The 26,448-nt window shown below is 54.5% G+C and overlaps 11 protein-coding genes across 11 annotated transcripts; 4 read left to right on the top strand and 7 right to left on the bottom strand.

Moving 5' to 3' along the window:
• Nucleotides 1-3,247: 3,247 nt before the first annotated feature.
• BDP81DRAFT_363374 (ribosomal protein S9/S16) lies at nucleotides 3,248-4,656 on the bottom strand. The gene is made up of 2 exons (XM_060586465.1): nucleotides 3,739-4,656; nucleotides 3,248-3,675 (listed from the first exon to the last, which is right to left on the bottom strand). The coding sequence occupies exons 1-2, from the start codon at nucleotides 4,583-4,585 to the stop codon at nucleotides 3,584-3,586; spliced, it is 939 nt and encodes a 312-aa protein (XP_060451739.1). The 5' UTR covers nucleotides 4,586-4,656; the 3' UTR covers nucleotides 3,248-3,583.
• Nucleotides 4,657-4,871: 215 nt separating this feature from the next.
• BDP81DRAFT_413198 (glutathione S-transferase domain-containing protein) lies at nucleotides 4,872-6,842 on the top strand. The gene is made up of 4 exons (XM_060589277.1): nucleotides 4,872-5,035; nucleotides 5,124-5,310; nucleotides 5,532-5,580; nucleotides 5,647-6,842. Exons 1-4 carry the CDS (start codon nucleotides 5,006-5,008, stop codon nucleotides 6,614-6,616), a joined length of 1,236 nt encoding a protein of 411 aa, XP_060451738.1. The 5' UTR covers nucleotides 4,872-5,005; the 3' UTR covers nucleotides 6,617-6,842.
• Nucleotides 6,843-7,005: 163 nt separating this feature from the next.
• Nucleotides 7,006-8,072, bottom strand: BDP81DRAFT_388594 (phosphoprotein phosphatase; the record flags this gene model as incomplete). Its single annotated transcript, XM_060587150.1, has 2 exons — nucleotides 7,006-7,780; nucleotides 7,873-8,072. The coding sequence occupies 2 exons, from the start codon at nucleotides 8,070-8,072 to the stop codon at nucleotides 7,006-7,008; spliced, it is 975 nt and encodes a 324-aa protein (XP_060451737.1).
• Nucleotides 8,073-8,625: 553 nt separating this feature from the next.
• On the top strand, nucleotides 8,626-9,730 carry BDP81DRAFT_8279 (uncharacterized protein). The gene is made up of 2 exons (XM_060596344.1): nucleotides 8,626-8,866; nucleotides 8,918-9,730. Exons 1-2 carry the CDS (start codon nucleotides 8,681-8,683, stop codon nucleotides 9,641-9,643), a joined length of 912 nt encoding a protein of 303 aa, XP_060451736.1. The 5' UTR covers nucleotides 8,626-8,680; the 3' UTR covers nucleotides 9,644-9,730.
• An 86-nt stretch (nucleotides 9,731-9,816) lies between these two features.
• On the bottom strand, nucleotides 9,817-13,864 carry BDP81DRAFT_363364 (nuclear protein Es2-domain-containing protein; the record flags this gene model as incomplete). The annotated part of the gene is made up of 3 exons (XM_060586464.1): nucleotides 12,469-13,864; nucleotides 11,668-12,024; nucleotides 9,817-11,517 (listed from the first exon to the last, which is right to left on the bottom strand). The coding sequence occupies exons 1-3, from the start codon at nucleotides 13,774-13,776 to the stop codon at nucleotides 9,817-9,819; spliced, it is 3,366 nt and encodes a 1,121-aa protein (XP_060451735.1). The 5' UTR covers nucleotides 13,777-13,864.
• A 773-nt stretch (nucleotides 13,865-14,637) lies between these two features.
• On the top strand, nucleotides 14,638-16,400 carry BDP81DRAFT_306508 (Metallo-dependent phosphatase-like protein; the record flags this gene model as incomplete). The annotated part of the gene is made up of 6 exons (XM_060583284.1): nucleotides 14,638-14,787; nucleotides 14,865-14,945; nucleotides 15,004-15,439; nucleotides 15,490-16,095; nucleotides 16,148-16,272; nucleotides 16,362-16,400. The coding sequence occupies 6 exons, from the start codon at nucleotides 14,638-14,640 to the stop codon at nucleotides 16,398-16,400; spliced, it is 1,437 nt and encodes a 478-aa protein (XP_060451734.1).
• A 251-nt stretch (nucleotides 16,401-16,651) lies between these two features.
• On the bottom strand, nucleotides 16,652-17,095 carry BDP81DRAFT_388590 (uncharacterized protein; the record flags this gene model as incomplete). Its single annotated transcript, XM_060587149.1, has 1 exon — nucleotides 16,652-17,095. The coding sequence occupies one exon, from the start codon at nucleotides 17,093-17,095 to the stop codon at nucleotides 16,652-16,654; it is 444 nt and encodes a 147-aa protein (XP_060451733.1).
• A 337-nt stretch (nucleotides 17,096-17,432) lies between these two features.
• On the top strand, nucleotides 17,433-18,278 carry BDP81DRAFT_8252 (transcription elongation factor spt-4). Its single transcript, XM_060596343.1, has 3 exons — nucleotides 17,433-17,656; nucleotides 17,750-18,003; nucleotides 18,113-18,278. Exons 1-3 carry the CDS (start codon nucleotides 17,573-17,575, stop codon nucleotides 18,144-18,146), a joined length of 372 nt encoding a protein of 123 aa, XP_060451732.1. The 5' UTR covers nucleotides 17,433-17,572; the 3' UTR covers nucleotides 18,147-18,278.
• Nucleotides 17,982-19,756, bottom strand: BDP81DRAFT_413189 (domain of Kin17 curved DNA-binding protein-domain-containing protein). The gene has a single exon (XM_060589276.1). The coding sequence runs from the start codon at nucleotides 19,442-19,444 to the stop codon at nucleotides 18,410-18,412; it is 1,035 nt and encodes a 344-aa protein (XP_060451731.1). The 5' UTR covers nucleotides 19,445-19,756; the 3' UTR covers nucleotides 17,982-18,409.
• A 50-nt stretch (nucleotides 19,757-19,806) lies between these two features.
• On the bottom strand, nucleotides 19,807-22,498 carry BDP81DRAFT_413188 (aspartate kinase). Its single transcript, XM_060589275.1, has 6 exons — nucleotides 21,957-22,498; nucleotides 21,869-21,888; nucleotides 21,729-21,809; nucleotides 21,349-21,673; nucleotides 20,373-21,291; nucleotides 19,807-20,316 (listed from the first exon to the last, which is right to left on the bottom strand). Exons 1-6 carry the CDS (start codon nucleotides 22,044-22,046, stop codon nucleotides 20,219-20,221), a joined length of 1,533 nt encoding a protein of 510 aa, XP_060451730.1. The 5' UTR covers nucleotides 22,047-22,498; the 3' UTR covers nucleotides 19,807-20,218.
• Nucleotides 22,499-23,865: 1,367 nt separating this feature from the next.
• On the bottom strand, nucleotides 23,866-26,364 carry BDP81DRAFT_456565 (RFX DNA-binding domain-containing protein; the record flags this gene model as incomplete). Its single annotated transcript, XM_060593189.1, has 2 exons — nucleotides 23,866-26,264; nucleotides 26,355-26,364. The coding sequence occupies 2 exons, from the start codon at nucleotides 26,362-26,364 to the stop codon at nucleotides 23,866-23,868; spliced, it is 2,409 nt and encodes an 802-aa protein (XP_060451729.1).
• Nucleotides 26,365-26,448: the final 84 nt, after the last annotated feature.

Below are 26,448 nucleotides of genomic sequence, written 5' to 3'. Positions count from 1 at the left end.
TATGTATACGTACTGTTGACGCCTTACGGGCCTCAGAATATCCTACCGACTGAGGCAGGAAGTTTGAACGACGAGGGAGCTATTTCGGGAAAGAACATCTCAGCGCACCTTCCACACTTCACCCCATCCATGGCATCTACAGACTTAATACGGATACCTTACCTTACCTCACCCAAGGTAAGGTACCTGAGGTTGGCAGTAAGTATATCGGTACATCCTTCCTTATCACCCGATCACACCAGATACGATGGAAGATACTTGATGCAATAGAAGGCTCCTGTCCGCCGCGCTTGCACTTGACTTCATCTTTGCTTCCCCGTCTAATGTACACTCGGCTTGAGGTAGAGAGATGGGAGGAGACGAACAAGACGAGCAAGATATCCGGATCAAGTGCCGTCGGGTGTACGAATAGGTACATATCACACGGTTCACACCTGTAACCTAGGTAAGGTAGGCACGGAGTAATAGCTTTAGTTCGAACCCTCGGGTGCCCGATAGGTCTAGCGGTCCACGGCTTTCCTGCTCTTCTCCAAAGTCAAACGCTGCGTCCGGCTAATGCATTCTATGTGCCACTGTGGGACTGGGGCGGAGTTTCTCCAACACGATTAATTTTCCATCCGTGTCGTTACCAGTTGGAGTCTTACTCTTGACATCCGAACACCGTCCCTCTCCAGACTCCAGAGTCCATTGTCCACTCAGTTTGCCGCCCACCGAGCTGTCTGCTCCACCACACCACACCGGAATATACGCTACACCAACACCTTCATACGCCGGCCTTTCGATACTACCTACATCGTGTCTCCGTCCCGACCTTACTCGGTGTCTGTCCTTCTCCATGCCCCAACTACCTTGCCTTACGCTAGTACTTACTACAGATGCAAGAATCAAGGCCAAGACGACAGACCTTGGACCAGATAAAGCACGTGTGGTTACAGCGTTGAGTGCCAATCAAGCGCTTGCCCACACGCCTTGGGCAGCACGAACTCAATTGCCCAACCAGACTTCCTACGCTGGGACGCTCCCGCCCACTTCTGAGTTCTCTTCCAGTCGGGTTGATTGCATTCCCAACCTACCTAGCTCAACGGGGGACCAACTACCTGCATCCAAGGCTTCTCAAGACTCAAGGTACGGCTTACGGCTACCTTACCGCAGCAACTTAAACTCCGGACGCAAGGCACCATGGCACCGTGCTGGAGTCTGGACAGGCAAAGCCTGCGTAAAGCGCGCTAAGATCCTCCAGAACCGCGCTTATACCATCTGCGTTTGTGGCATCGCCTCGAGGTGAGGTTGGCTGACGTGGGGAGTCTCCATCAATTCTCTCGACGCCTTACCTAAGACGACGTAGCAGACGGTTCGAACAAAGCACCGTCACCTGCTTTTCAGCCGGCGTCGTCCCTCCAAAGCCCCGACTCGTCGCCCGAGGGTTGCCGAATACCGTCGGTCTGTAATACAACTTTGACCTACGATTTTTCAACCAGATAGGTAACTGAGGGCCCGAACCAGCGGAGGTGGGCGTCGCGCCACAGAAACTGACCGCCAACGGTTGAGCTAGAGGCGCCCAATCGCCGTCTTGGCTCTAGTCGAGACCACGTTTCTTTCGATCTACGCATACACCCTGAAGCATGCTTCCAAGGTGCTAGCCACCTTCGACTGTGGTGTGGCGCGCGCGTGTGTGTGTGCACCTCACCCCTCCTTCAAGGCTCCAACACTTTCTTCCTCGGCATGGTCTGGCCCGTCACGCAGCCGTTGGATGTTCTTGGGGCGATCTCAGCCTCACACAAGATCATCTCAACCAACGCCTGGTTGATCCCGGGAGCTCGCCGTGAGATGATGCTCGCTCGCCAAAAAGAAAGTCAGCCCGCAGAGAGATCCTTCCCCAACCTCAGTCCGATCTTCCATCCACTCAAGCACATGGCCTCAGAAGAGAATGTAACGTCGGAGGGTGGCAGGAGCACACGTTGGCAGCTCAAGCTCAATAGCCTCGTTATCGCATCATCTAGCATTGTTCCGATCTTGTCTCCCTCCCCAAACCATTAACCACTACCCACCACCCCATCTCATCGTCTCAAGCTGCCATCACCGCCTCTGCCGCTACCGTTGTTCCGCCTCGCCCGTCGTTCGATTGGTTCAGAGTCTTTGCCGTCCCCTCCTTGCATCGGGATATACGGTACGCCCCATCCTCTCTCACGTTCTTGTCAAAAAAAAAAAAAAAAAAAATTTACGCGGCAATAGCAACGGCTGGCTCATCTCAGGTGCCGCCTTGCCTGATGCGGCGAAACCAGCCGAGTCGTGCTGTCCATCATCTCCAGCTTCACCCTCTGATTAAACCCATCACCGGAAGAACAAAGCCGTCACCGAAAACGGCCACCAAGGGGTGAAACCAGCTCCACGAACCTTCGATTTACTCGTTCCATGCTTCTAGAAACCTTCGGAGGACAGGACAGGCTTGAACGTCTGTGCTCTCGCTGTCGTCTCCTTTTAGGGGTTACCTTGTGTGGGAAATTGAAACAAGGCCCTCGGCGGACGCACTTCTGCAACGTTGGCAATAGGGGCGCCGTCACTAGCCTTGACGCCAGAACGCGCTTGCTCACGGACCCCTCTTATAACGTCCACAACTTCAACCCGCCCGCAGCTTTACACAGGTGCCAGCTTGTGGTCTATGATTCCGGCCTGATAATGACACACGGGGGCTACCTTCATTCTCTCTCAGACCCGGTTTCAATGCGCGCCGAAAATTCTTTCACGGCAGCTCCGTAAGGTATACGTACAACCGTTGGATGTGGTCATTGCACGCGCTAGTTAAATGAACGTATCAGCCAAAAGACATCTCTGTCGCGACAATACTTACTGCTATCGCTGCGGTCAATGACGGCAGAACAGACAAGAGCGTGACTGAGATTCTCGTTTCCGAATGTCGATCGTGAGCATTGCGACACTAGTTTCCAGATCCTGGCATTGAATCATCATCTCATCATCGAACTGGGTAGGAAGGGTCTCTGACTCTTGCGTTGCCTCATAGTCTAAGGTCTTGTGTCCCTCGGTTGCAGTTAGGATAAGGACAAATGGAATCAAAGACACCACGTTGCTTCTCCGCGAATTGCATGGACCAGGTATCAAGCAATGGGAGCAAGAGCGTTGGCGCTAAATCGACCGCTTTCTCTCAATCCGTCCGATTAGTGCGTCGCCGGAAATGATTCCTCATCTCCAAACACCTGCAATCCGCTTTCCAGCTGTCAACTTGAGCGCAGTCGGTAATACCGATGGCAGACTTGTCCCAAACTCTAACCCCTCTGGATCAGTGCTAGTACTGGGTGACTGCAAGCTGTGCCGACTGTGTAGACCGGAGCCGGCCGTAGTCTAGCTGTGTCGTTGCTTTTCGTAATTTGCGATCACATATTACCAAGTAATTCCCCTTGATACGAAATGTCGCCCACCAATATGGGACATGAGGCAAGTATACACCATAGGCTGGCATTGTAAGAGCTGCCTCTGTTCTATGAATACATGGAGGTGGTGGTACAACGAAAAGATGGGAAGTGTGTCTGGCGATGCCATCATGAACGCCACAGATCGAACGAGACTTCTATCTCTTAACCCAGGCGGGCATCTTTCTGGCCTTGACATGACCATGCTTCTTTCTCTCAACTTGTCTAGGATCGCGGGTAATGCAGCCAGCTGTAAAGTCGTACTTGTCAGCAACAGGTCGAGAGTCCCTCTCATACGGGGGAGTTGACTTACCCTTTCTTAGTACCGGCTTGAGAGCTGGTTCGTGGACCAAGACGGCCTTGGCAATTGCCAATGTAAGAGCCTCGGCCTGCCCGGTCACACCGCCGCCTTCGACCAGTGCCCATACGTTGTACTTGTCTGTTCTCGAAGTGCTTCGGAGCGCCCAGATAGCGCTCTCACGATCATGAACTCTGCCAAACGCTTCATTCAGAGGTTTGCCATTGACCAGCATCTCTCCAGTGCCCTCCACAACCCATGCGCGAGCGCTCGATGTCTTCCTGCGGCCGACACCTAAAGCGCGTCCGAATCTGTCGAGAGGCACAACCTTGGCTGTGTTCTTGTACGGGTCGATGTCGCGCTTGAATTCCTGTAGGGCTTCCCTGACTTCACTGGGCATCAGCCCGGGGTGGATCTGGTGCAGTCGCTTGACCATGCTAAGAACCTGACTGAACGGCATCGCCTTGACCGGCTCTCCGGTAGCCTGTCTGTAACCCTTCAAGTTTCTCCATATTTGTCGTGGGACCAATTCCGGGGGCGCCAGAGGAAGATGCTGATATCTCTGCACAAGAGTAGAAAGTTGGATGTAGGCGTCGTTGAAGCGAGGCTCTCTGGAGAAGTAGGACGGCGAGATGGGTAGTGGACGAGCCTTTGTGACGCCTGAGAAGGGCTTTTCGGGAGGCAACACCAGGTTCGAGTCGATTTTGGGTTCGTTCTGTTCAGGTTGAGGTTCGGTCGTGGTCGACATGCTCTTGGAGCTCGACTGCAGGCTCGGTCGTTGCCATTGAGCCTTCATCGACTGACCCTTTGCCAGTTGGCGCAAGCAGAGAGTCTGCTGAAGGCCATGGCGTAAGTTGGACATTGTTGTGGGACCTCGAGCAGCGCCCTCGTTGATGCGGTTGCTGTCGCGATATCGTGAGCTGGACACTGCCTCGAACGCCAATTGACGACAGAAATCTTTCCTAGCTTCGTAGCTGGGCTACGGCAGAACATCGGATGATGTCCGGATCACGTGATGTGGCGTCAGCGCCACAGGCGCGCGGACCCTCTCTTGCCGCACTTTACCCCTCACACACCACAGCTGGCTGCCCTGGCGTTCGAGCTGCCGTCGGTCGAGCGAGGGGCTTTCGGGTGGCGGGGCACTGCGGGCGAAATTTCATTCAAAAAAATTACTGTCACCCTGGCGGGGAACCCGAACTTTTCTCTCTCCTCTCTCTTGTCCATCACATCACGCACCCTTTGATACCCTCCCATTTCCTCTCGGTCAAACAACTGATTCAAGATGGCATTCGGAAAGCTCTTCACCTACCCGGTAAGAAAACAACACTGCCACTGCAATTACTTTTCAACTTCCAGATCTCGAAGAATGTTGTAGCTAACGAAGATCGTCACCCCTCCAGGCTAACCCCCGCACCACGGCCATCCGCGCCGTCGCGAAGGCCAACAACGTCGACCTCGAGTTCATCGAGGCTGACCCTACCAAGCCCTCCGTTGAGCACCTCAAGGCCAACAAGCTCGGCAAGGTCCCCGCCTTCCTCGGCGAGGATGGCTACCCTCTCTCCGAGTGCATCGCCATTGCCATCTACAGTACGTTCTGAGTCATCCTTTACCGGCGTCGCTTTCCGAAAGCCCGCGTATACACGAAAACACCATCCACAATCCGCGATATGATGATCAAGCTTTTTCAAATACAGTTATCCCTGTCTGAATTTCTTTGTTGACATAGTCTAAATTTCTGAACCTACCATTGACACCGTTTACCTCGTTTGGACAATATCTTGGGAGCAGCAGCTAACGAGATCCCACAGTCACCTCCCAGAACGAGAAGACCACCCTTCTCGGAAAGACCAAGCAGGAGTAAGTCCACCAAGAACTCAGCCTGTATCGAGCTGTGAAGCAAGAAGCTAACAACATCTCGCATAGCTACGCTTCCATTCTCAAGTGGATGTCCTTCGTGAACTCCGAGGTCCTCCCCCCCATGGGCGCCTGGTACCGCCCTCTCCTTGGCAAGGACTCCTACAACAAGAAGGCCGTTGAGGACTCCTCCAAGGTCGCTCTCAAGGCCGTCAAGGTCATTGAGGAGCACCTTCTCAGCAACACCTACCTCGTTGGCGAGCGCATCACCCTCGCTGACCTCTTCGCCGCCGGCATCATTGCCCGTGGCTTCGAGTTCTTCTTCGACAAGGCGTGGCGCGCGGAGAACCCCAACATCACCCGTTGGTACTCTACCATCATCAACCAGGACATCTGGACCGCCGTTACCGAGAAGCAGGAGTTCCTCGAGACCCCCAAGCTGACCAACGTCGCTCCCAAGAAGCCTGAGCAGCCCAAGAAGGAGGCTGCCCCCAAGGCCGCTAAGCCTGCCCCCGCTCCCGCTGCCGAGGAGGCTCCCGCCGCCCCTAAGCCCAAGCACCCCCTTGCTGAGCTCCCCCGCGCCACCTTCGACCTCGAGGAGTGGAAGCGCCAGTACTCTAACATCAAGAACCACGATGAGGCCATGCAGTGGTTCTGGGACAACGTCAACCTCGAGGAGTTCTCTCTCTGGAAGGTCAAGTACAAGTACAACGACGAGCTCACCATGACCTTCATGTCCAACAACCTCATTGGCGGCTTCAACAACCGTCTTGAGGGTTCCCGCAAGTTCATCTTCGGATGCGCTGCCGTCTACGGCACCAACAACGACTCCGTCATCGAGGGTGCCTTTGTCGTCCGCGGCCAGGACTACAAGCCCGCTTTCGATGTCGCTCCCGACTACGAGAGCTACGAGTTCGAGAAGCTCGATGCTTCCGCCCCCGAGACCAAGAAGTTCGTCTCTGACTCTTGGGGATGGGAGGCTCCCATCACCCACAACGGCAAGGAGTACCCCGTTGCCGACGGCAAGGTCTTCAAATAAGCGCATCGCTCAATGGAGTGATCCAAAATTCATGGCTTATGGCAGAGATGAAATGAGTTTACGAATCGGCAAGGAGGGTGTGCAGATGATGTTATGGACCCGGAGAGGAATATCCTGTGCGTAATGCCCGAGGCTGTGTGCCAAGTTACTAGGTCTAAGTCACTAGGACGAGGCAGAAGATGCAGGTTGTTCCTGATCAAAATCAAAAGAACACTTTCCAATTTCACTACAAGGCTCCACGTGCACATCATTGAATTGAATGTGATGCTTCCATAAGCTCATGCTAAGGGGTATCTCGATGCTACCAAGTCTATCTCCATGTCCTGTGCCTTTTTTTCCAACCTCGCGTATGTCCAGGTTCCTCCAAAGACTGTCTCCTTGTCCGTCTCCTACGCTGAGCCCTGCACATTACTCTCCTGCTGCGGCTCCAGCCTATATTCCTCGTTCAGCCGGAATGGATTCATGCGCATATACGCGCTGATATCAGACTGGTAACAGAGCTGGTTGAGGTAATCGTGGACCTGCGGCACCACGTAGCCCGGCTCGCTGGCGTCGCCAAAGAACTCTGGGATCCGCAGCAAGTTGAACGGCTCGCTCCGCGCCTTCTCGAGCGAGTCGTCCACAAGAACGGTGTTGGTCTGGTCCCACCGGCCGCCGTACGCGGCGTCCGGGTGCGCCCGCTGCACGTTGGCCTGGGCCCAGACCATCTCCAGACGCTTGTAGACCTGCACGCGGAGCTTGAAGTCGGACTCGGATAGGCCGAACTTGTCGCGGCCCCAGACGGCCAGCACGCGGCGGCAGTACGAGGCCCTCTCTTCCTGGGTGTCGGCGGCGCCGAGGCCGCCCTTGAGGAGGAGCTGGTCGCACATGGACTGGACGTTTTTCGGCTGGGCCGAGGACCAGACGACAACGTGGAAGGTGTCGAGGCAGTATTGCAGGAAGCGCTTCGCGTGGGGCCGCTCGACGAAGCTTGCGGCGTTGCGACGGTTGGGTCGGAAGAGGAGGGTGCCGTTGAGGTCCATTACGACGAGGATCGGTCGAGGGGTGGGGACGAGGGTCGGCGGGAGGGAGGCTTGCTGAAGGTATTGCGGCGTGGGGTTCGGGACGCCGCCTGATGCGGCGCTGGGGGATATGATCTTATCACGGTTGTGCGGCGCCGCGGCACTGTTGAGAGAGAGCATGTTAGTCTTCGCGACGGCCACGGAGGAGAGCAGTGGACCGCAAAAAGACGGGATGGAAAAGAGGACGAGACTAACGCTTTGCGAGGTCCATTTGGGATTGTGGATTGGTCTCCAGCGGCCGAATGCTCGGGGAGAGGGACTGCGGAGTTTGAGGCGAAGGGGATGTTGGCGGCGTTGCCGAGGCCCGGTATCGTGAAGCCGTTACTGCTCGGCTGCTGGTTCGACGGGGTGACCATGGCCGGGGCGGGCTTGGTCCACCATTGTAGGTCGGACATGCCTTTCTGTTGGGTGTAGACGAGCCTTGAATTGCGCGGGGAAGAGGCGGAAAAGGTAAGGTAAGGTTCGTTATCAGATTCGGGGAGTGTGTCTTTCCGAGGGAAGTCGCGGGGTGGGCGACCTGGACGCTTGCGCACGACGGTTTGGTAGAAACAGCGTTGGTGGATCTGTTGCGATCTGGCGAAGATCAGGGGAAGAGAGGATTGCATGGATGGATGGGCCAAGTTATGAATCGGAAGGCGACGTCAATTGAGCCGAATGTGGAGAAAGATTAGTCTGGTTGCTTCCGTAGCGAGTGGGCGTAAGTCGAATATACTAGGTATTCGAAGCGTATTCAGGGTCTTGTTTGTGTTGATGCGATTAGTGGAGAGGAATTTGTTCTTGCTGGAACATCCATCGCATTGAAAGGAACTTTGTGAGGCAGGTGTTATCGATAAGGCAGACAGACATAGTTCTTATCGATACGAGGTCGTCGGTCACTCAGACCCACTGAAAAGTTGCTTCGAGGCGGGCGAGCCTCCCCCATGTGAGTTCTGCACATTTACCTTACAACCGAACCATACAGTGTACCTCTCACCTTCACAAAATCAGCGAAAAATAACACAAAATGCTGTCCGGAAAGAGAAAGCAAGGTTTTTCGGGCCTTCAGCGCCGCGTGAAGCCTCGTAGAGAAGCGGAACCTGAAGTCGACGAGCAGGTCAGCAGTGAGCCTGAGGAGATGGGAATTGATGGAGATGAGATGAGTGAGGACGAAGATGACCAGGATATGGAAGAAGATGAAGAAGACGAAGAAGTATTTACCCCAAGTCATAGGAACACTGTATTCATTACTAACAGCCCAAAGTCCGATGCCTCACCACCGCCAAAGAAGTCCAACATCGACATCTCATCAGTGTCCTTTGGCGCCCTCGCAAAAGCCCAGGCCTCCATGCCCGCATCCAAACGTCGCAAGCGCGGCGCATCACCCTCAGAAGACGAAGACTCCGACTCAGGTCCCGAGGAGATTGGCAGGAAATCAAAGTACGGCGCCGACCACGTCAAGCGCTCAAGCAAGCATGCCCCGATGGAGCAGTCGAGCAAGAAGCCCGTCTCCCGCCGTCGCGAGATCATCGCCGTACCCAAGATGGAAGTGCGCGACCCGCGCTTCGATCCGATGAGTGGGCCCGTCGACGAGGGCAAGGCGCGGAGGGCGTACGCCTTCTTGGACGACTACCGCAAGGACGAGATGAAGCAGCTGCGGGCCGAGATCAAGAAGACCAAGGACGCGGACAAGAAGGAGGAGATGAAGAAGGTGCTGCTGTCGATGGAGAGCAAGATTAAGGCGCGGGAGCGCAAGCAGCGGGCGGACGACGTCATTCAGGAGCACAAGCGCAAGGAGAAGGAGCTCGTCAAGGAGGGCAAGCAGCCGTTCTACCTCAAGAAGTCGGAGCAGAAGAAGAGGTTCCTGATGGACCAGTTCGCGGGCATGAAGAAGAAGCAGGTTGACCGTACAATTGAGCGAAAGAGGAAGAAGGTTGTCGGAAGGGAGAGGAAGGAGCTCGATAAGATGCAGAGGAGACCTAGGGAATGATCGGAAGCCGCCAGCGTGCTTTGATTCGGTATATGAACCACTGAATGCATTATGGAAGGTCTTTAATTTTGTCTATAGTCCTCCCTGTATGGTGTGTCTACTACACATTGATCGTACAGTTATGATACAAAATGGTACAAAGTGGATTGGGGATCATTCTTCGTATGCCCCTTTTAAGCATTGTATCCGTTCTTCTTTAGACTCTCCTCAAACATCTCGCGGCATCTAACTTTGCTGCCGAGCTTCGCGCAAAGCAAGAACGCACCACTCAGCTTGCGGTGCAGACTGTAAGTCTCCTCGGGCGGCGGCGCAAGTCTCTCGTGGAGCATGACGGGGATGAGAGCCTTGACGCGCTCTGTGATGGTCTGGTCTTGGAAATCGTAGACTTCGGGTGCGGAGCCGAGGAAGGGCTCCGCGAGGGTGAGCACCGATTTGACGTGTGCGTCCACCATGAGCTTGCTCTCGTGGCCGGTGAGGTATCCGAGGCTCTCAGATAGCGCCTTGACTCCCTCTCGGTCGGTTCTCGAGGCCGCGGCGAGAAGCTGAACGTACTGGGTGACAAACTCGTCGGGGTACTCCCGGGAAGCACCAAAGTCGAGAAGCTCGAGCTTGTTGGTCTCGGCATTGTAGAGGAAGTTTGTCCAGTTAGGGTCAGTCTGCATGAACTTGAACTCGGTGATCTCCCTGAGACAGAGACGGAGGATCTGGGTACCGATCCAGTCCTTTTGCTCCTGGGTGAAGGACTTGACTCTGGTGACGCCCACGCCCTCCATCCAGTCCATGGTTAGAACGTTCTTTCCGCAGGCCTGCAGATGAACGTCGGGCACGAGGAAAGTGTCTGGTTCATCGGCCAAGAGCTCCTTGTAACGGATCAGGCACTGCGCTTCTCTCTCGTAGTCGCATTCCCAACCCAGCTCAAGTCGGGCGTTGTCAATGGTCTTGTTCAAGTACAGACCCTTCGGCAGGAGCTTAGTGGCGGTTAAGAGAATGCCGAGGTTGTCGAGGTCAGAATTGATCGAGTCTGCAACTCCAGGGAACTGAATCTTGACCGCGACCTTGCGACCGTTCTCCTTCAAGGTGGCCCGGTGAACTTGTCCTATGGACGCGGCAGCAATAGGCTTCTCCTCAAAGTCTTCAAACAGCTCGCGCCATTCCGCGCCCAGGTTGGCCTTGAGGACCTTGTCTCTCTGCCATGCCGGCATGTAGTCGGCACGGTCCTGCACTCTCTGCAGAACCTCCTGGATCGGTCCCGGGAGCATCTTCGTGTCCTGGAAGCTCATCATCTGACCCATCTTCAGAGCAGCGCCGCGCATTCTGGATAGCTTTGCGACAAGTCTTTCCATATTGCCGGCACTGAGCAACACTGAACCCTCACCTCCGCCGCCAAATGCTCTGCCGATGCTCTCGGTAATGGCACCACCCATCATTCCTGCTGCCAGACCGCCATAGTTCCAAAGTCTGCTCAGACGTGTGGCGGGTACGCTGGATTCCCTGAGAGCGTATGCTGGGGTTGATGTTTGGTCAACGGCAGCGCCCAAAATAGCTTCGACGGGAGGTTCATCTTTTGGTGCCGGACCGGTAGGAGCAGCGGTAGCAGACGCAGGCTCTGCAGGTATCGGCGCTTCACTCGTGACAACTTCGGGTTGAGGAGTGGTCTGGGAAGTGCTTGGAGCACTCTCGGGGGTAGCCGACTTCTTTATCTCGGCATCCTTGGACAACTTTGAGAAATCAACAAACTCGGGGAGCTTCGTTGGCGGGAGCTTCTTCCGGGGACCGAAGTCAACCTTTGGTTGTTCTCCCTCTTTACCCAACAACTTGGCGGCACGGGTGCTGTGGAAGATGTTGACGTTGACACCTTGAGGGAGGTCGTCCGCCTCTTCAGAGACAGGGGCCCCGTACGGAGCCGCCGGCCTGCTCACCGAAGACCCTGCAGGAATGGCGCTGTCCTTGGGCCTTTGATCCAATGGTGATGCGCCTTGAAAGGGGAAAGCCGAAGGATTGGATTGTCTCAGTTCAGAGAGAACCGACACTGAGCTTGGTGAGATACCAGATGCACTGTTGAGGTTGGGCTGGAAGTTGCTTGACGGTGTGAGTGAGGGATGACTAGCTTGAGATGTTGAGTTCTTATTCGACGGCGGCGTCTCATTTTTAGTTGGTGTCTGAGCTTCTGGGGCCTCAGAAGGGGCTGGCGCTTCTGTTGCGGCGTCGTCTCGTGTGTGCTCAGGTGCTGTCGGGGATTTGCGTGTCAAGCTAGAAGCTTTGGTGAAGCTCTCGAGCTGTCGGCCTCTCAGTGCAACATGTCTGGATGCGACAGAGCGCGATGCGCCGAGCACAGCTGCCAAATCGACAGCAAAATCGGCGAACCTCATCGAAGAAACGATCTGTTCAGCTATGCTAAACGCATATCTTTGCGATTGCCCTTTGACGTCTAGGTGACCTCGTGTCTTTCAGGAAGTGCCGGGATTATCAAATGGTCCTCGTCATGGATGGAAAATTGAGTGATGGGCATATGCATATAAAAGGAGAAGAAGAAGATAGCTCCAAAGAGCTTGAGGTAGTACCATGCATATAGCAGGGTTATGCGCCAAGCCATGTCTATCAAGCCACCACCCATTTCCAAATAGTTCAACAACGGTATGTATCGACGAATATAAACTTAGTCACTGTCTCGATCATATGCTTGTCTTCCATGATGGGAGGTACTTCTTTTACTTATATCTATGCTTCCCATAAGCTATCCTGTGGTGGTATCTTTAGTCTATCCCTATTTCCCAGTCTATTATCATTATTCGTATTAGTCATTTTGGCGTTGATTCCCTTGTTACCGAGGCACCGCCCTTCAAAAGTGATCCTCTTGCCCTCATTGGTGTCGCCTTCAGAGACGAAGTATGCGGGCTGCCTGCTCTTGGGCTGCCAATCTTCCCCCATAACCTTTGGGCGGCCGGCGTTAGGCCACCCGAAACCCGTGAACTAGACGGAAACTTGGGCACCGGTGTCCTGTCCAATTTTCCAGTCAATCCGTTCTTCACAGATTCTCTCTTCGAATGCGCTGCGCGCTCAACTAGACGGTGATGCAAAGTCTCTCGTTTTCTGTGTTCTTGCAGCTTGAACGGGTTTGGCGTAGCGTCGCCAGGACCGAGGTTGATGATGGGCGCAGGGAGAACTTGGTCGTCGTCGTCTTCATCATCTACAAAGGCGTACCCATTTACTCTCGGCGTCTCTCCGCCCCCGACAGCACTCGAAGCTTGGTCTTCTTTACGAGGTTTGCCAGCAATCGCGTCTCTCACAGCAGAGAGCGTCGGAGATGACGGCCTCTCTGCGGTTTCTGGTTGCGGCACCCTTGTGTTTTGGTAGTTGATCGATTTAGGCGGCATCATCGACTGGGCCTGCGCCCTCTGAGCCGGGCTCTCGTAGTCATCGTCCACACCATCTGGGCCGAACATCAAGTTGTTCTTGGGATTGGCGTTCCAACTGTCCGGTCTGGCTGGTCTGTCATCCACGTCCTTGATGGCCAGTCTGTCCCTTTTCCACCCGTCGTCAACCAAACTCCTTGTCTCCAGCAGTTTGGCTTCGACCTCCGCCTGTTTGATCATCTGTTTTGAAGGCAGTTTGTTCCCTCGCCAGATCCACTCGTACTTCTCTGCCTTCTTCTGGTTTTGTTTGTCCATGAGCTTGTAAAAGCTCTCATTGTCCTCGCTGGTGTAGGTGGCCTGGAAATTGGCCAGGCTCATGTTCGTGTCCACGGCTGGCTTTGGCGCTTCGGATACCGTCGATGCCGGTGTATCAGCACCGTATGCAGAGGGCGTCCGTCCACCGTTATTAAAAGACATAGGCCTTTTCACCCTATTCCTTCCTGGCGTCATCACACGCTCTAGCCTCTGGCCAGCATTGGAAATCCATGCCTTATCTTTTGATTCGAGAGCGTCGAGATACTCTTGCTGGGTCTCCGCCTCAAGAAGTCCGGGGAAGAAGTCGCGTGCAATGATTTGCGAAAGGGCGTCGGTGTAGGTATCTTCGTCAATGACCTTTTTCGGGCGTTTGATTTTCTTCGCGGCGGGCGGTGGTGGCATCAATTCGAGGTCGGTCCGCTTGCGCACAAGCGCGGTTGATGTGCGTTCTTGAGGCTCCATCATCGACAAACAGGGGCCGATCACGTTGAAAAGTCTGCGTTGAGAGGGGTGTAAAAACACAAGGAGTGCGCCGTCAGCGCCATGGGGTGGGAAGATGTCGCGTTGAGAGTTTGATGTCAGATCGATGTGCTGAGGCCAATCTGAAAGTCTGAGTTGGGACCAAGTTCGGGTCCGAGTGACGTGGGGCGGTTCCGATAAGCGATAAGAACAGCCATGCATGCCGCGATTATGCAACTATCGAGACTATGTACGAGTACCTCAGGCTTCCCCGCCAATCCCGTCCAAGGGGTGCTGCGTTACGTACAGCCTGCCCGGAGGTGTAAGTCGTCCGTACTCCGTTAAGGTACCTACCTACCTTCCCAGGCATCCGTAGTGGCAGATAGAAGCTCAATCCTCGCGGGACGGGAGTGGAGGGAGGGGCCAGACCATGGTGCCGCCCTTTCAGCGCCCCTGTCGGACTCCTGAAGTGGCAACTCAGTGCCACCCCGCTGCAACTGTATCGCACCGTGCGGTAGCAGCGCACTGTTTCCTGTTAGCTCCGAATACTGAAGAGGGTTTAAGGGCCGAACCGTCGCGAAAGGAAGCTTTCGAATCCGACCCAAGCCCGGCAACTTCAGCCTTCGAAGAGCTTCTGCTGCATAGCAAATTTTGCTGCAACCACCTCTTCTTTCCCGCCCCCAATTTTGCGATTCGACTTGGGAAATCGCACTCGAAATCTCAAGCCCACGGAAACGATAACTGGAATTCCCACTGTTTCGTGTGCGAACGACAGCAGGAGAAACCCCTCCATCGTCGCTGGTCTCTACCTGTGATACGGATACCCCACACTTTGGTTCTGCAGTATAGTCCACCGTTGCTGCCGCCATGTCTACGCCGGAGGAAAAGGCGACAGCCTTCAAGAACCAAGGCAACAAGGCCTTCGCTTCTCACGATTGGCCTGCTGCTATCGACTTCTACACCAAGGCCATTGAGCTGAACGACAAAGAGCCAACGTTCTTCACCAACCGCGCTCAGGTTCGTTGCCTACTTGCTGCGCCGAGGCTGCATAGTCGAGTTGCTCGCGTGACTAACACAATCTTGGTTCGGAATAGGCAAACATCAAGTCTGAAGCATACGGCTATGCTATTGCGGATTGTTCAAAGGCGATCGAGCTCAACCCCAACTTCGTAAAGGTGGGCAACTTCGGACACAGTCAACGAGCCTTGTTTGCTGACGTCGGTGCGACTTTAGGCATATTTCCGCCGAGGCCTTGCCCAAACCGCCATTATCAGACCAAAGGAAGCTCTCGGCGACTTCAAGAAGTGTATATCGCTCGACCCGAACAACAAGGATGCCAAGTTGAAGCTGGACGAATGCAGAAAGATTGTTCGCAAGTTGGACTTCTTCGCCGCCATCGAGGTCGGTGACGAGCCGTCAGCTGCGGAAGGTCTCGATCTTAGCACCATTAGCGTCGAAGACGACTACGATGGCGTTAGATTAGGAGAGGAGATGACACAGGAGTTCGTCGACGACATGACGGAGCGTTTCAAGAACGGCAAGAAGATCCACAGGAAGTATGTCTACCAAATCATCCTGGCCGTCAAGAAGCTTGTCTATAACGAGCCGACCATGGTGGAGATGAAGATTCCTGAGGGCACACAACTCACAGTCTGCGGTGACACACACGGTACGTTCCTGCGCATCTCATCCAGTGCCAAAACACTTACTTATAGCCAGGCCAATACTTTGACCTCATGGAGCTTTTCCGTCTCAACGGAACGCCAAACGACAAGCACTACTACCTGTTCAACGGTGACTTCGTCGATCGTGGATCATGGTCTTGCGAAATCGCTCTTCTGCTCTACGCATACAAGTGGCTCCGACCTAACGCTTTCTTCCTGAACCGTGGTAACCACGAGACCGACGATATGAACCGTGTGTACGGTTTCGAGGGCGAGTGCAAGGCCAAGTACAACGAGAGAATCTTCAAGCTCTTCTCGGAGAGTTTCTCGGCCTTGCCCCTGGCAACTCTTATCGGCACCAAGTACCTCGTGCTGCACGGCGGTCTGTTCTCAGACGACAAGGTCACTTTGGACGACATCCGAAAGCTCGACAGACACGCCCAGCGCCAGCCTGGTCAGGCCGGTCTCATGATGGAGATGTTGTGGACGGACCCTCAGGAGGAGCCCGGCCGTGGCCCGAGCAAGCGCGGTGTTGGTATGCAGTTCGGCCCCGATATCACCAAGAGATTCTGCGAAAACAACGGTCTCGAGGCCGTCATTCGCAGTCACGAAGTTCGCATGGATGGCTACGAGGTGCAGCACGACGGTCGTTGCATTACTGGTATGTTACTATGCTCTCATGATCGTCTTTGACCTGGAACTAACTGTCGTAGTGTTCTCTGCGCCAAGATACTGCGACTCCACCGAGAACAGGGGAGCGTACATCAACGTTGGCCCCGATTACAAGCTCGACTTCAAGCAGTTCGACGCCGTTCCTCACCCGGATATCAAGCCTATGGTAAGACATACCCCCTCCTCCTCCTCCTCCTCCTCCTCCTCCTCCTCCTCCTCCTTTCCCTTGAGCTGCCGCTGACCTTCCACCTTCAGGCGTATGCCCAGAGTTCTCTCATGTCTTCTCTGATGTAGTTTGATGATATGCGGACGGTCGTCCGTAGGGTATGAGATGGTATAGTTTGCATCCGCAGCATACATGGTGCATGTGATCGGCGCATATAAGGGGCTGGGTGGCAGCGTGGGTTTGGCCATGCGGATAAATCGGAGTTCTTGCCCTCAGGGCGTACACCATAACCCCGAATCTAGAATAATACGACGCTTGGGTGTTTGGCCACAAAAGCAGTCCTGTTTCTCGATCTCCGTAGCTCGACCAAGACGTAGGCTCATGACGACCAAAGCTTGTCCTGGCCATCGGTACCGACAATGGCGCCCAGGTAGTCAGAGCACTGCTTCACCCGGAGAACTTGCCGGCTGCCTTGGTCCGAGATGCCTGCCCACGCCGTGATAGCGGCGGTAAAGGGGCTAAGGTCCTGCCGGGGCATGCGCAGCCAGCATTGCGCTCCCTCGACTTTGAGTATGTCGATGGGAATGGCGGAGCCTGTTGCGCCCAGGAACTGGCCGAGGGCGGCATTGCAATACAAGCGTACTTGAAGGTTATCCAGCTCGAGTGCCTCTTGTGATGTCGGAGACTCGGAGATGAGTTCCAACTGAGTGTAGGAAAAAGCCGGGGTCTTGATGGTGCATGTGAGAAGCTCATGGAATTTCTGGCCCGTTGCGCGCGGCGTGCTGGCGGGTGCTTCGCCGGCTGATGAGTTTTCCGTCGTCATGTTGGCTTTCCCACCCTCTACCAGATTCAAAAAGATGCTCTTTCTTGATTCTTTTCGCACTGGCGACGGATTCTATAAATCTTGGAGATTTGAAGAGATATGTGAGAGCCGGCAGAAGAGAATTTCAATGAGATGGAAGTGAGTATTAGCATGTAATGTGATTCGAGCACGGGATCGAAGAAGCTCTGGGGGTGGGTCTGCGCCAAAATCAATCACTATCCATGTGCCTTGATATGTGCATATACCGCCTAAGGCTCTTTACGATCAATAGAACCATGCCTTTCATATGGGAGCCCCACAATTGCCTTTCAGCTGCTAGAGGCACTTCAGCCATCTCTTCCCAAGAAACACCATCGATAAAGCTCAAGCTCTTGCGACGTCCACCCTCACTTTCTCGACACGCTCCTCACCCGTCCGCTCCTTTCCGAACACCGAAGACAACCTCTCCGATCGCAAAAGACAAAATCTCGAAAAAAAATGTCGGCCGATAACTTCGTCGCGCCCGGTCAGCAGCGCTACCTCCGCGCCTGCATGGTCTGCTCAATCGTCATGACCTACTCCGTACGTTCTGGCCTATTCCTCTGCAACAATGGGGACCAAGAGCGACTGGGTGGAAACCCGATAACTGACACTTTCTTTGCCCCCCCTATCTAGCGCTTCCGCGACGAAGGCTGCCCCAACTGCGAAGAATTCCTCCACATGGCCGGCTCCCAGGACCAGATCGAGAGCTGCACGTCCCAGGTCTTTGAGGGCCTCATCACGCTCTCGAACCCGAAGCGGTCGTGGGTGGCCAAGTGGCAGCGCCTGGATAACTACGTGAGGGGCGTCTACGCGATCAAGGTCTCGGGTCAGCTGCCTGACGAGATTCGCAATTCGCTTGAGGAGGAGTACAGGATACACTATATCCCGTCAGTAACGCCCCTCTCTTTGGATACTTCTGTCTTTTTATTTGCGTGGAATACGAGAATGTAAAGGATGGTTGGGCTTTGGGTAAACTTTTGACTGACTAGATTACAGGCGCGACGGAACGGAGACTGAGGTTGATGCTTGAGATTGGCTACGAGTTATCGAACCATGTTTTTTTTTTCTTTTACATACAAGGCGTTTACGGGGAGTCAAAGAAGGTCGGTAAGGAGTCAGGGAAGACTCTATTCAGATGAAACAATTCTCAAAATGGTATCTAAAAGTGTAACCCAAGTTTCGCCCATGCAAGTCGTTGAACCTCCTTTTTTGTTATAATGTGATGCCCCCCTATTGTAAACCAAAACGCCTGTCGACGCGAGACAAAATCAATCCCCTGACCAAGAGTTGAGATCACCGCTGATCCGTCTTTTGCTTCTTGAATGCAAACCCGCCGAAACCGGATCCCCCGTCTCTTGATCGTTTCCCCTTTTGCCTCTCCATGTCTTCCTTCATGATCCTTTCCGCCTCGCTCATCTTTTTCGGTTGCTCAAAGGCAGACTTCTTCGCGCCGCCCGCCAGCGCGTTCTTCTTGGCCTGAGCAAACACATTTTTGGTCTGGGGCTTCGCCGTCATCTTGAGCGATAGACCGCCTCCGAGAGACGGCTTCTCGGCAGGCTTATCCTCCGTCTTCTTCGACGCCTCTGTAGGGGCCACATTCGTCGCCATAGTCGCGGCCTCGGGATCGGCGGACTTGGACTGCGCTCCCGTCGGGCTGGGCTCCTTCTTCGCTGCCGCAGGCTTGGCCCCAAATGACAACGACACCTTTTCTCCTTCTGTCCTCTGCAGCCCCCTCTCCCGCTCTTCTTCGTCATCGGGCTTCTCGCCCCTCGCCTCGGCCGCCTTCTGCGCCCTCTTGATCTGCTCCCGAATCATCATCTGCTCAACCTCCTCGTTGCCCCGATCCTGCGCCTCCTTCCTCCTCAACGCCTCCTGCCTCTTGAGCGCATCTGGCGAGTTATCGATCCACGCAATATGTATACCCTTCTCGTTCTCCTCGACGCGACAGATGCCCTCCCGACCCAGGTGCTTCGCAAACTCGGTCAAGCTGGGCCACTTCGTCGCGTTCATGTGCACGTGCTCCTTGTTGGCAATGTACTCTTGGTAAAAGTGGTTCATCTGCACCTGCTTCTCGCCGTGCCCCGTGCGCAGCAGCTGGGTGAAGTCGCGGAGGAACTGGTTGCTGTACTCGTTGAGGAACTTTTTGGGGTCCTCGCCGACGACGATCATCTGCCGCACGTGCGACTCTGACTGCGTGTGCATCTTGAAGCCGTTCTCGTCGCGGCATTGTTTCTCGCACACCTGGCAGTACCAGCGCAGCCGCTGGAGGCCTTTGCTCTTGAGCTTGTTGTTCAGGTGCTTCGTCGAGCCGACTTCTGCTTTCGGCATCTTGGGCGGTCTTTTTCGGGGTGTTCTTGGGTCGACGGTTCTATGGGTGGAAGAGAGGGTTGCTTTCGAGGTACGATGGTAAAATTGATATACCGTAGGTCGGGTGTCAATAAGTGGCCCGTGTGGGATTCGAGGTTGGATTATGTTAACAGAAGAAGATCGTCGCAAAGAAGCAATGAGCCTTTCCAGGATCAGGTTGACGTGTGGATCCTTCCAGTGCTGCTTATCTTATCATAGATGGCAGGGGGCTAAGGCTAAGTCCGCCCAAGAGGTGGCGGGGCAGAGCCGTGTGCGACTAGCCGTCAAACACTGTATCCCACTTCGCCGACGTCGGCCTGACGGGTAAATATTTACGTTCATCTGGTTACTGGGGTGGTTGGTCCGCCACCTTCAGTGCTGGATATTGCATTATTGGCTACGGTTTGTTGATTCTCATGTCCTCAAGTCTACGAGTTAATAAAGTGCCAATGAGATTCATTAGCTCTCGGTCTCAAAAGTAAGGAGCCCTCCCGACCCGCAGATATAGACGAGTCGTGATACTCAAGTTGACCTAATCATGTGCATATGATATATACCTCTAAATAAATCAAGGGAATCTTGTCTTTTCCAGCCCATTCTCTTCATTCTTTCTTCTTTTCTGATCCAACAATGCATGTTCATGCTCCGTTTTAGATGACCCAACCCATGTAAAACTTATATACTTCAATCCGAAAAAAGTAGAGCTCGCTTCCACCGCGCGCAGTTGAAGCGCGCGGGGCATCCGAGGCGAGCATCCTAGTCAAGGAAGGTGAACAGATTTGTGTGCAGGATGTTCATGGCACGAGTAGCATCCCGAGCGTCAATGACGCAGGAGATGTTGATCTCGCTGGCACCTGTGTCACAAAAGTTAGCAAACAGCTCCTCGCATAAACCCTTGAGAACGACTTACCCTGTGAGATCATTTCCAAGTTGACATTGTGCTCGCCTAGCGTGGAGAACATGCGGCCGGCAATACCAATCATGTTCTTCATCTCCGCACCTACCAGACTCAGGATGGCCATGTCATGGAGCACGCTGACGTCGCCACATTCCTCCAGCTCAAGTCGCGCCTTGTCGAAGCTGCCGCCCTCTGAGTTTCCGGCGTGGATGGCCATGGACACGTGGACCTCACTCGTGGAGATGAGATCGACAGAGATCTGGTTGCTGTCGAGGATGGAAAAGACCTTTGCGAAGAAGCCGTGGGAGATGGAGCGCTTGTTGGAGTGCACGTTGATGACGGAGATCTTATCCTTGATCGTGACAGCCGTGGGCCTCTTTGGCTTTTGGACCAAAGTCGGGTCTGCGGGTGCTGACCTTGAGATCTGATGGCCGGCCGTGAGGACGGGGTCGGGCACAACGATGGTGCCGACTCCTCTTGGGTTCTTGACGTTCTTGATGCGGATGGGAATAGGAGGCGAGGCGTGGATGACCTGGTCCATGGTCAGGTGGTGGATGACCTCGGAGCCGTAGAACGTCAACTCGGCCGCCTCGGACGGTGTGATGGAGTGCAGCAGGCGGGCCGTGGGAACCTTTGTCGGGTCTGCCGTGAAGATTCCGTCAACCTCCTTCCACACCTGGAGCTCATCCGCCTTGAGGCCGACTGAGCATAGCGCCGCGCAGAGATCCGTGTAGCCTCGGCCAATGTCACCATCGATCAGGCTTCCCGGGACGTTGCCAAAGAAGCCAGTAACCACGGGTACTCGCTCTTGGCAAGCCGTGATCTTTATCCGTAGTACCGCGGCGGCCTCCTGATAGAAGCCCTGGCTCAGACGAGCCGTGGCATCATAGTGGAACGCGTCACTGAGATCCACATATTCTGCGGCGACGCCCTGCGAGTTCGATTAGCGGCATTTTTGAGACACTGGAAAGCCATGTCCCTTCCGTACCAAGTCCTTCAGCAATGAGGCCATGAACCTGCAGCTGAGTTTCTCACCGAAGCTGATGCATCGATCCTTTGACCTTGAGTTGACCTCGAGGTTAAATCTCCTTGCCGCTACGATGTACTCGACCAGCTCCTGGCACTCATCGCGGATCTCCTGTTCCAAGGAGGCCTGTAATTCTGGGTTGCGCAGGAAAGTCTTGACTGCCGATACGTGGTCCTTGCAAATGTCCTCAATCAGACCCTTGGCCTCGTTCATGAGCTCATTCTGTGTCTCTTCTGGCGTCGTGGGTGCTGCGATGCCCTTGAGCTTGTTAAACACGCCGAGCAGCCTTTGGCGAGGGGTCAGCTGAGAATGAAGGCTGGGTGCGTTTCTGAGTGACTCACCGGCTGGTGGTGCCCTCGATCTTCTTGCCCGTGCTTCTTGCTGAGCAGACGACGACGACCTTGTTGTGAGAAAGGCTTGCACTAAAACATGCACATGTCAGTCAAGTTCCAATCTCACTTGAGAATTGTCTCTCCCCTACCGCACAATATCCGTGGCAATCTGTCGTATGTGTATACTGGATTAGCCTCATGCAGCAATCGCGACTTTCTCAGTAGTGAGTGACAAACCTTGTCTGGAAACTTTCCAACACTGGTTCCGCCGAATTTCTGCACCACCCAGCCATTGCTGGAGGTGTTGCCTATCGTTTGACTGCTCATGATGTATCAATGGCTACGCGCAGAGCCTAGAGTGGTTGGTTTTCGGGGTATGAGTGAGAGTCTGCTCAAGGCGGGCCAAGAAGGAGGGGCACTATGGGCGATGCGGGAATGGGAGAGAGGGAAAAAATAAAATAAAGAATGGCGACAGCTAGACTGGGACGTCAACCCTCTCAAACTGAGTGTCTTATGTGAGATGCGTCACACCAAAAGACGCAAAGCAACACAGAGAAAGTGGTATGACTGGTGCAGGGGAGTTTTACAGAGTGGGAAGAGAGAGTCCACGGCTCGAATGCGGTGGAATTGCTATGTTCAAGGTGGTTTATGTTGCGGTGGATTAAACCAAGGCGATGAGATGGGACGAAAGTGGGATGTGGTGGAGCGACGAAATCGGCGACGCTTGTGCAAGTTGCAGCGTCCAAATTTTTGCGTTTCCGGAACATCGGAGGCGGGCCTGAATCTTCTCACACTATTCGTACCAACCTTACCTACAGAACAGAGACCTTACAGATACATTGCTGCAAGGTCACCAAACAATGACCGCCGTACATTGGTCAGCTTTGCTACGGATACCTACAAGCCTTAGCACTCACTGCCGTTCCTCGGTCCAAAAGCATGAGAACCAGGGAATGACTCCAATGCATGGCTGCAGTCTGCCACGCCGCTGCCGCTGCTACTACCTACCTATCCGTCCGTACTGTTGCTGCCGATCGATGGTTCCCCTGGCCTGACCCGGCTTCTGCAAAGACCTGTACCAGCGAGGGCTCTGAATTGGGCAGTCTGTCCGCGGCAGCCTCTATCCGTGACAATTTCTTTGTCTGAGTCATACGCAGCATCGGTGCTTGACTAACCCATCTGAAGAAGGTAATTTGGACACCAGTGTCAAGCCCGCCCTTCTCTTCAATGTTCCAACAAACTCTAGATAATACCTCCTTACGGGACGGATACAGAACGACCATCTGGTAGTCACTTGTGAACCCCACGGGGGACACTGGGCTGTGTGCGTCCGCTATGCTGGTCTTTTCAAGCCTCTGCGTTGTCTCTGCCGTCTCCCGTCCAGCCAGTCCACAATGCGGTCTCGCAAAGGGCCTATGAAACCTCTGGCAAAGAAAACCTTTAGTTGCCCAATCCCGGCCACCGCGCGGGGATGGCGAATCAGGGACCGGCAGATGACGAAGTGACAGACGGGGATCCCACGCCCCCAGTGAATTAGCCGCATTTGACGCTGCTCTGCATGCCACTGTTCTGTTGCCGCCGCAACTCATGACAACCTAGTTTTGCTCAACACCACTTGGAACCATTCAGGGTCTTGAACAGTCTTATCGGATAGTGAGCAAAGGCAACCTACAAGTAGGTACCCTGCCAAGTCTGCATGCATCTGCGTCTCATCGAAAAGGGGCCACACATTGTCTGCTCAGAGCTCTCCCTGTACGGGTCGTATTATCACTAAATAAGCGTATAAATGCAAGCAAGTACCGTTGCTTTGCCCAGAACCAGACACAATTGGTATAGCAAACCCACGAGAACCAGAACCAAATGCAAATGCCGACCTCGATCGCCACGCGCGTCAAACACCGACCGCAAAAAAACAAATCCCAAACCCCGTCTAGAAATGAACAGGCGCAGAACCCAATGACTTGTCCCTACCAAATGGCTTGGACTTTTTCCGCGCTCATACAATCGTGCAGTCGTGCCATCGTCATCGCACTGTTGTCGACAGTCCTCTTCTGGCATCAAGCCTCTACAAGAGACCGTCTGACAGGCGGCTATCGATACATGGCACATGGTTTGCCAGGTGCGACTAGACTTCGATCTCCTTTCGTCATTGTTGCAACTCGGCGTTGGCGAGCAACGCTTGATTGACCTCCGAGTGCGAGAAGGTGTATTTATCCATGGGGAAGTCTTCCTCAGGCGTCCGGATGCCGATCCCGCTGTCATCCGGGTTGTTTCCCGCCGATATGTCCGCAGAGTCGACCTGGCCTTGGCTTGTTGATGGTGGGAACGGCGCCTTGTCTGGCTGTGCTTGGGGAAGACTTGAGAAGTTGAACTCCTCGCTGCCGGTGCTGAACCGGGGACCTTGGCGATTCGCCTCCTGGGCTGCGGATTGAGGGTTGGCCACAGCTGCCGACGCGCCTGACGTCTTCATTTGAAGAAAACCACCCTGTTCGGCAAGGAAGCAAGTCATCTCGTCGATCCAGCACTTTGTCACCCACCATGAGCCGAAACTCTTGCCTTGAGCCATGGTAAGATCCCGCATCACAGCCGTGCCCACTCTTTGCACGGTGTAGACGATCTCGGTGTGGGATGCGTAAGGGAATCGTATCGGAAGAGACTTGAGGAAGCCAACCCAACGCTCCAAAACATTCTGTCCATTGGGGTCGCCTGCGCTCTCGGCGCCGGGTTGACGGCCGTTTCTTAAGGCGATGTCGCCATAGACCGTCAGGCACTCTACCTCCCAAGGGACGTTCATGGGGCTAAGGAGATCCCGCAGTTCGGTGACAAGCAAGTTGACGAGATCATCCATACCCCGTGTGGGAACACACTCCGCCACCTTGCGCACGCGCACCATCGTAATCCAGTCGAGGTACATCTGATCGCGGTTGGCCGGGTTCGACAACATGTTGGCTGCCGCATGAGCAGTAAGGTTGACTCGCAGAGCTCGGTCCAGAAGAGCTGCAAAGATGGTTGCTGGTGCCTCCTTGGCTCGGATAACGTGGTGCGGTTGTCCCTGGAAAGCCTCTCGAATGTGAGGCACGAGGCGCTCGGAGATGCCGCGTAACGTATCCAGTACTGGTTTGGGCACGACCTGAAGTGTGAGCCCAGAGATGATTCTCAACATGCGTTGATACAGGATAAAGTCACATTCTTCAATCCAAGGGGCGAGGCTAGGGTGGCCGAGGAGCTTCTGAACAGGCATCGTCAACGTGCCCTGGAATGAGGTATAAAGATGGAAGAACGTCTTTTCCTTGCAGTAGCGAACACACTCCACGAGTGAAGTGCAATGCGATCTGTATAGGGCAGACAAGCTCTTGGCGGCATCTGGGTCAGTTCCATGTGGGAGGAAAGGCTCCATCCGAGGTAATGCGAGAGGTTCGTTAGATTGGAGAAGCAGCTCATCGGCTTCCGAGGGGAAGGAGAACTGTAATGAAGTCTTTGATGCCGATGAGTTCAGATGATCCGCGCTGGTCACATTTGGATGGCTATAGAAGCTATGCGACCTCGAAGTGTGATGCGTCACTTGAGCTGGGCTCTCTGGCCGCTTCGCAGCGTCAGGTGATGGCAGGACAGCAGCGGCAGGCTGAGCCTTGGCGGGTGCCGCGCTGAAGCTTTGAGAACGAGGAGGTTCGGAGATAGCCACGGGGATGTGAGGCTCGGGTTCGCGGAGGTCGGGTTGGTCGTCAACCAAGCAGAAGTTGACGTAGTGGTACTTTGATTCTCCTCTCACGCCAAGTCGCCTCGTCTTCAGACCTGGGAAGAGTACGCGAACAAGTTTTCCGAAACTAGCTGGGTTAAGGACCGTGATTCTCTCGGTGGCACAGCGGGACGCGTAGTTGGCATATACCCGGCCTCGAGGTACAGATCCCTTTCCTTTAGTGCATACAGAGTTGATCCAGAGCATGGCAAAGACTTGGCGGGTGCGTTCGGAGTTGGGGCCTCGCTCATTGCCGTGCAGTTCGCCGGCAACATCTTGCAGACCGCGGTGCTTGTTGGCATTGAAGAGGTGACGCATTTCCAGCTCGTTGTTAGCACTGGATCTGGCGGAACTAGACTTCTGCATGCCCATGGCTCCAACCAAAGAGTCGCCGTCTTCGTCACGATCTATCATTTGGCTGTCGTCGGTGAAGCTGTTGTTGGCGAAGCTTTCGGACGGCAACGGGTGCCTTTGCATGGCGTGTTGCTGGAAAGACATCGAGTGGCCCATGTGAGCACTGGACTGGCTCATCGAGGCATTCATTCCGGGTGGCATCGAGTATTCGCGGGCGTTCTGCATCTGGGTAGCAGCTGCATGGAGCATCATCTCCTCCGGTGTGATCCGCGACGCGGGTGCGAGGCTCCTCTGCTGTCTTTGGTCGTTGTTTACCCATTGTGCCGAGTACAGTTCGGGCGCGTCGGCGAACTGTTGTTGTTCCATGGTAGGCTGGGTTGAGATACTGTGAACAGAAGCAGTCGAGGCCCGAGATTGAGGTCTCTTCTTCGCCCTGAGGGCCTGGGCGAGGTGGTCTGTTTACATCAGACCGTCAGTCAAAGAAACACACAGATAGAAATGCTCTTGTTGCAGTGAAGCAAGCTTGGCGAGGCTATGGATCGTACCGTGGTCCATTGATCGTTGTCTGTCAGCTCCGTGAGGGTGTGATGTTATTTTGCGATGAAAACACACGGATCATGCAGGACGCCGTTTCCAAAC

Source organism: Colletotrichum phormii, assembly GCF_030913505.1.
Source record: "Colletotrichum phormii strain CBS 102054 chromosome Unknown BDP81scaffold_1, whole genome shotgun sequence".
Classification (NCBI taxonomy): Eukaryota; Fungi; Ascomycota; class Sordariomycetes; order Glomerellales; family Glomerellaceae; genus Colletotrichum; species Colletotrichum phormii.
This window is presented reverse-complemented; position numbering and strand designations above follow the sequence as displayed.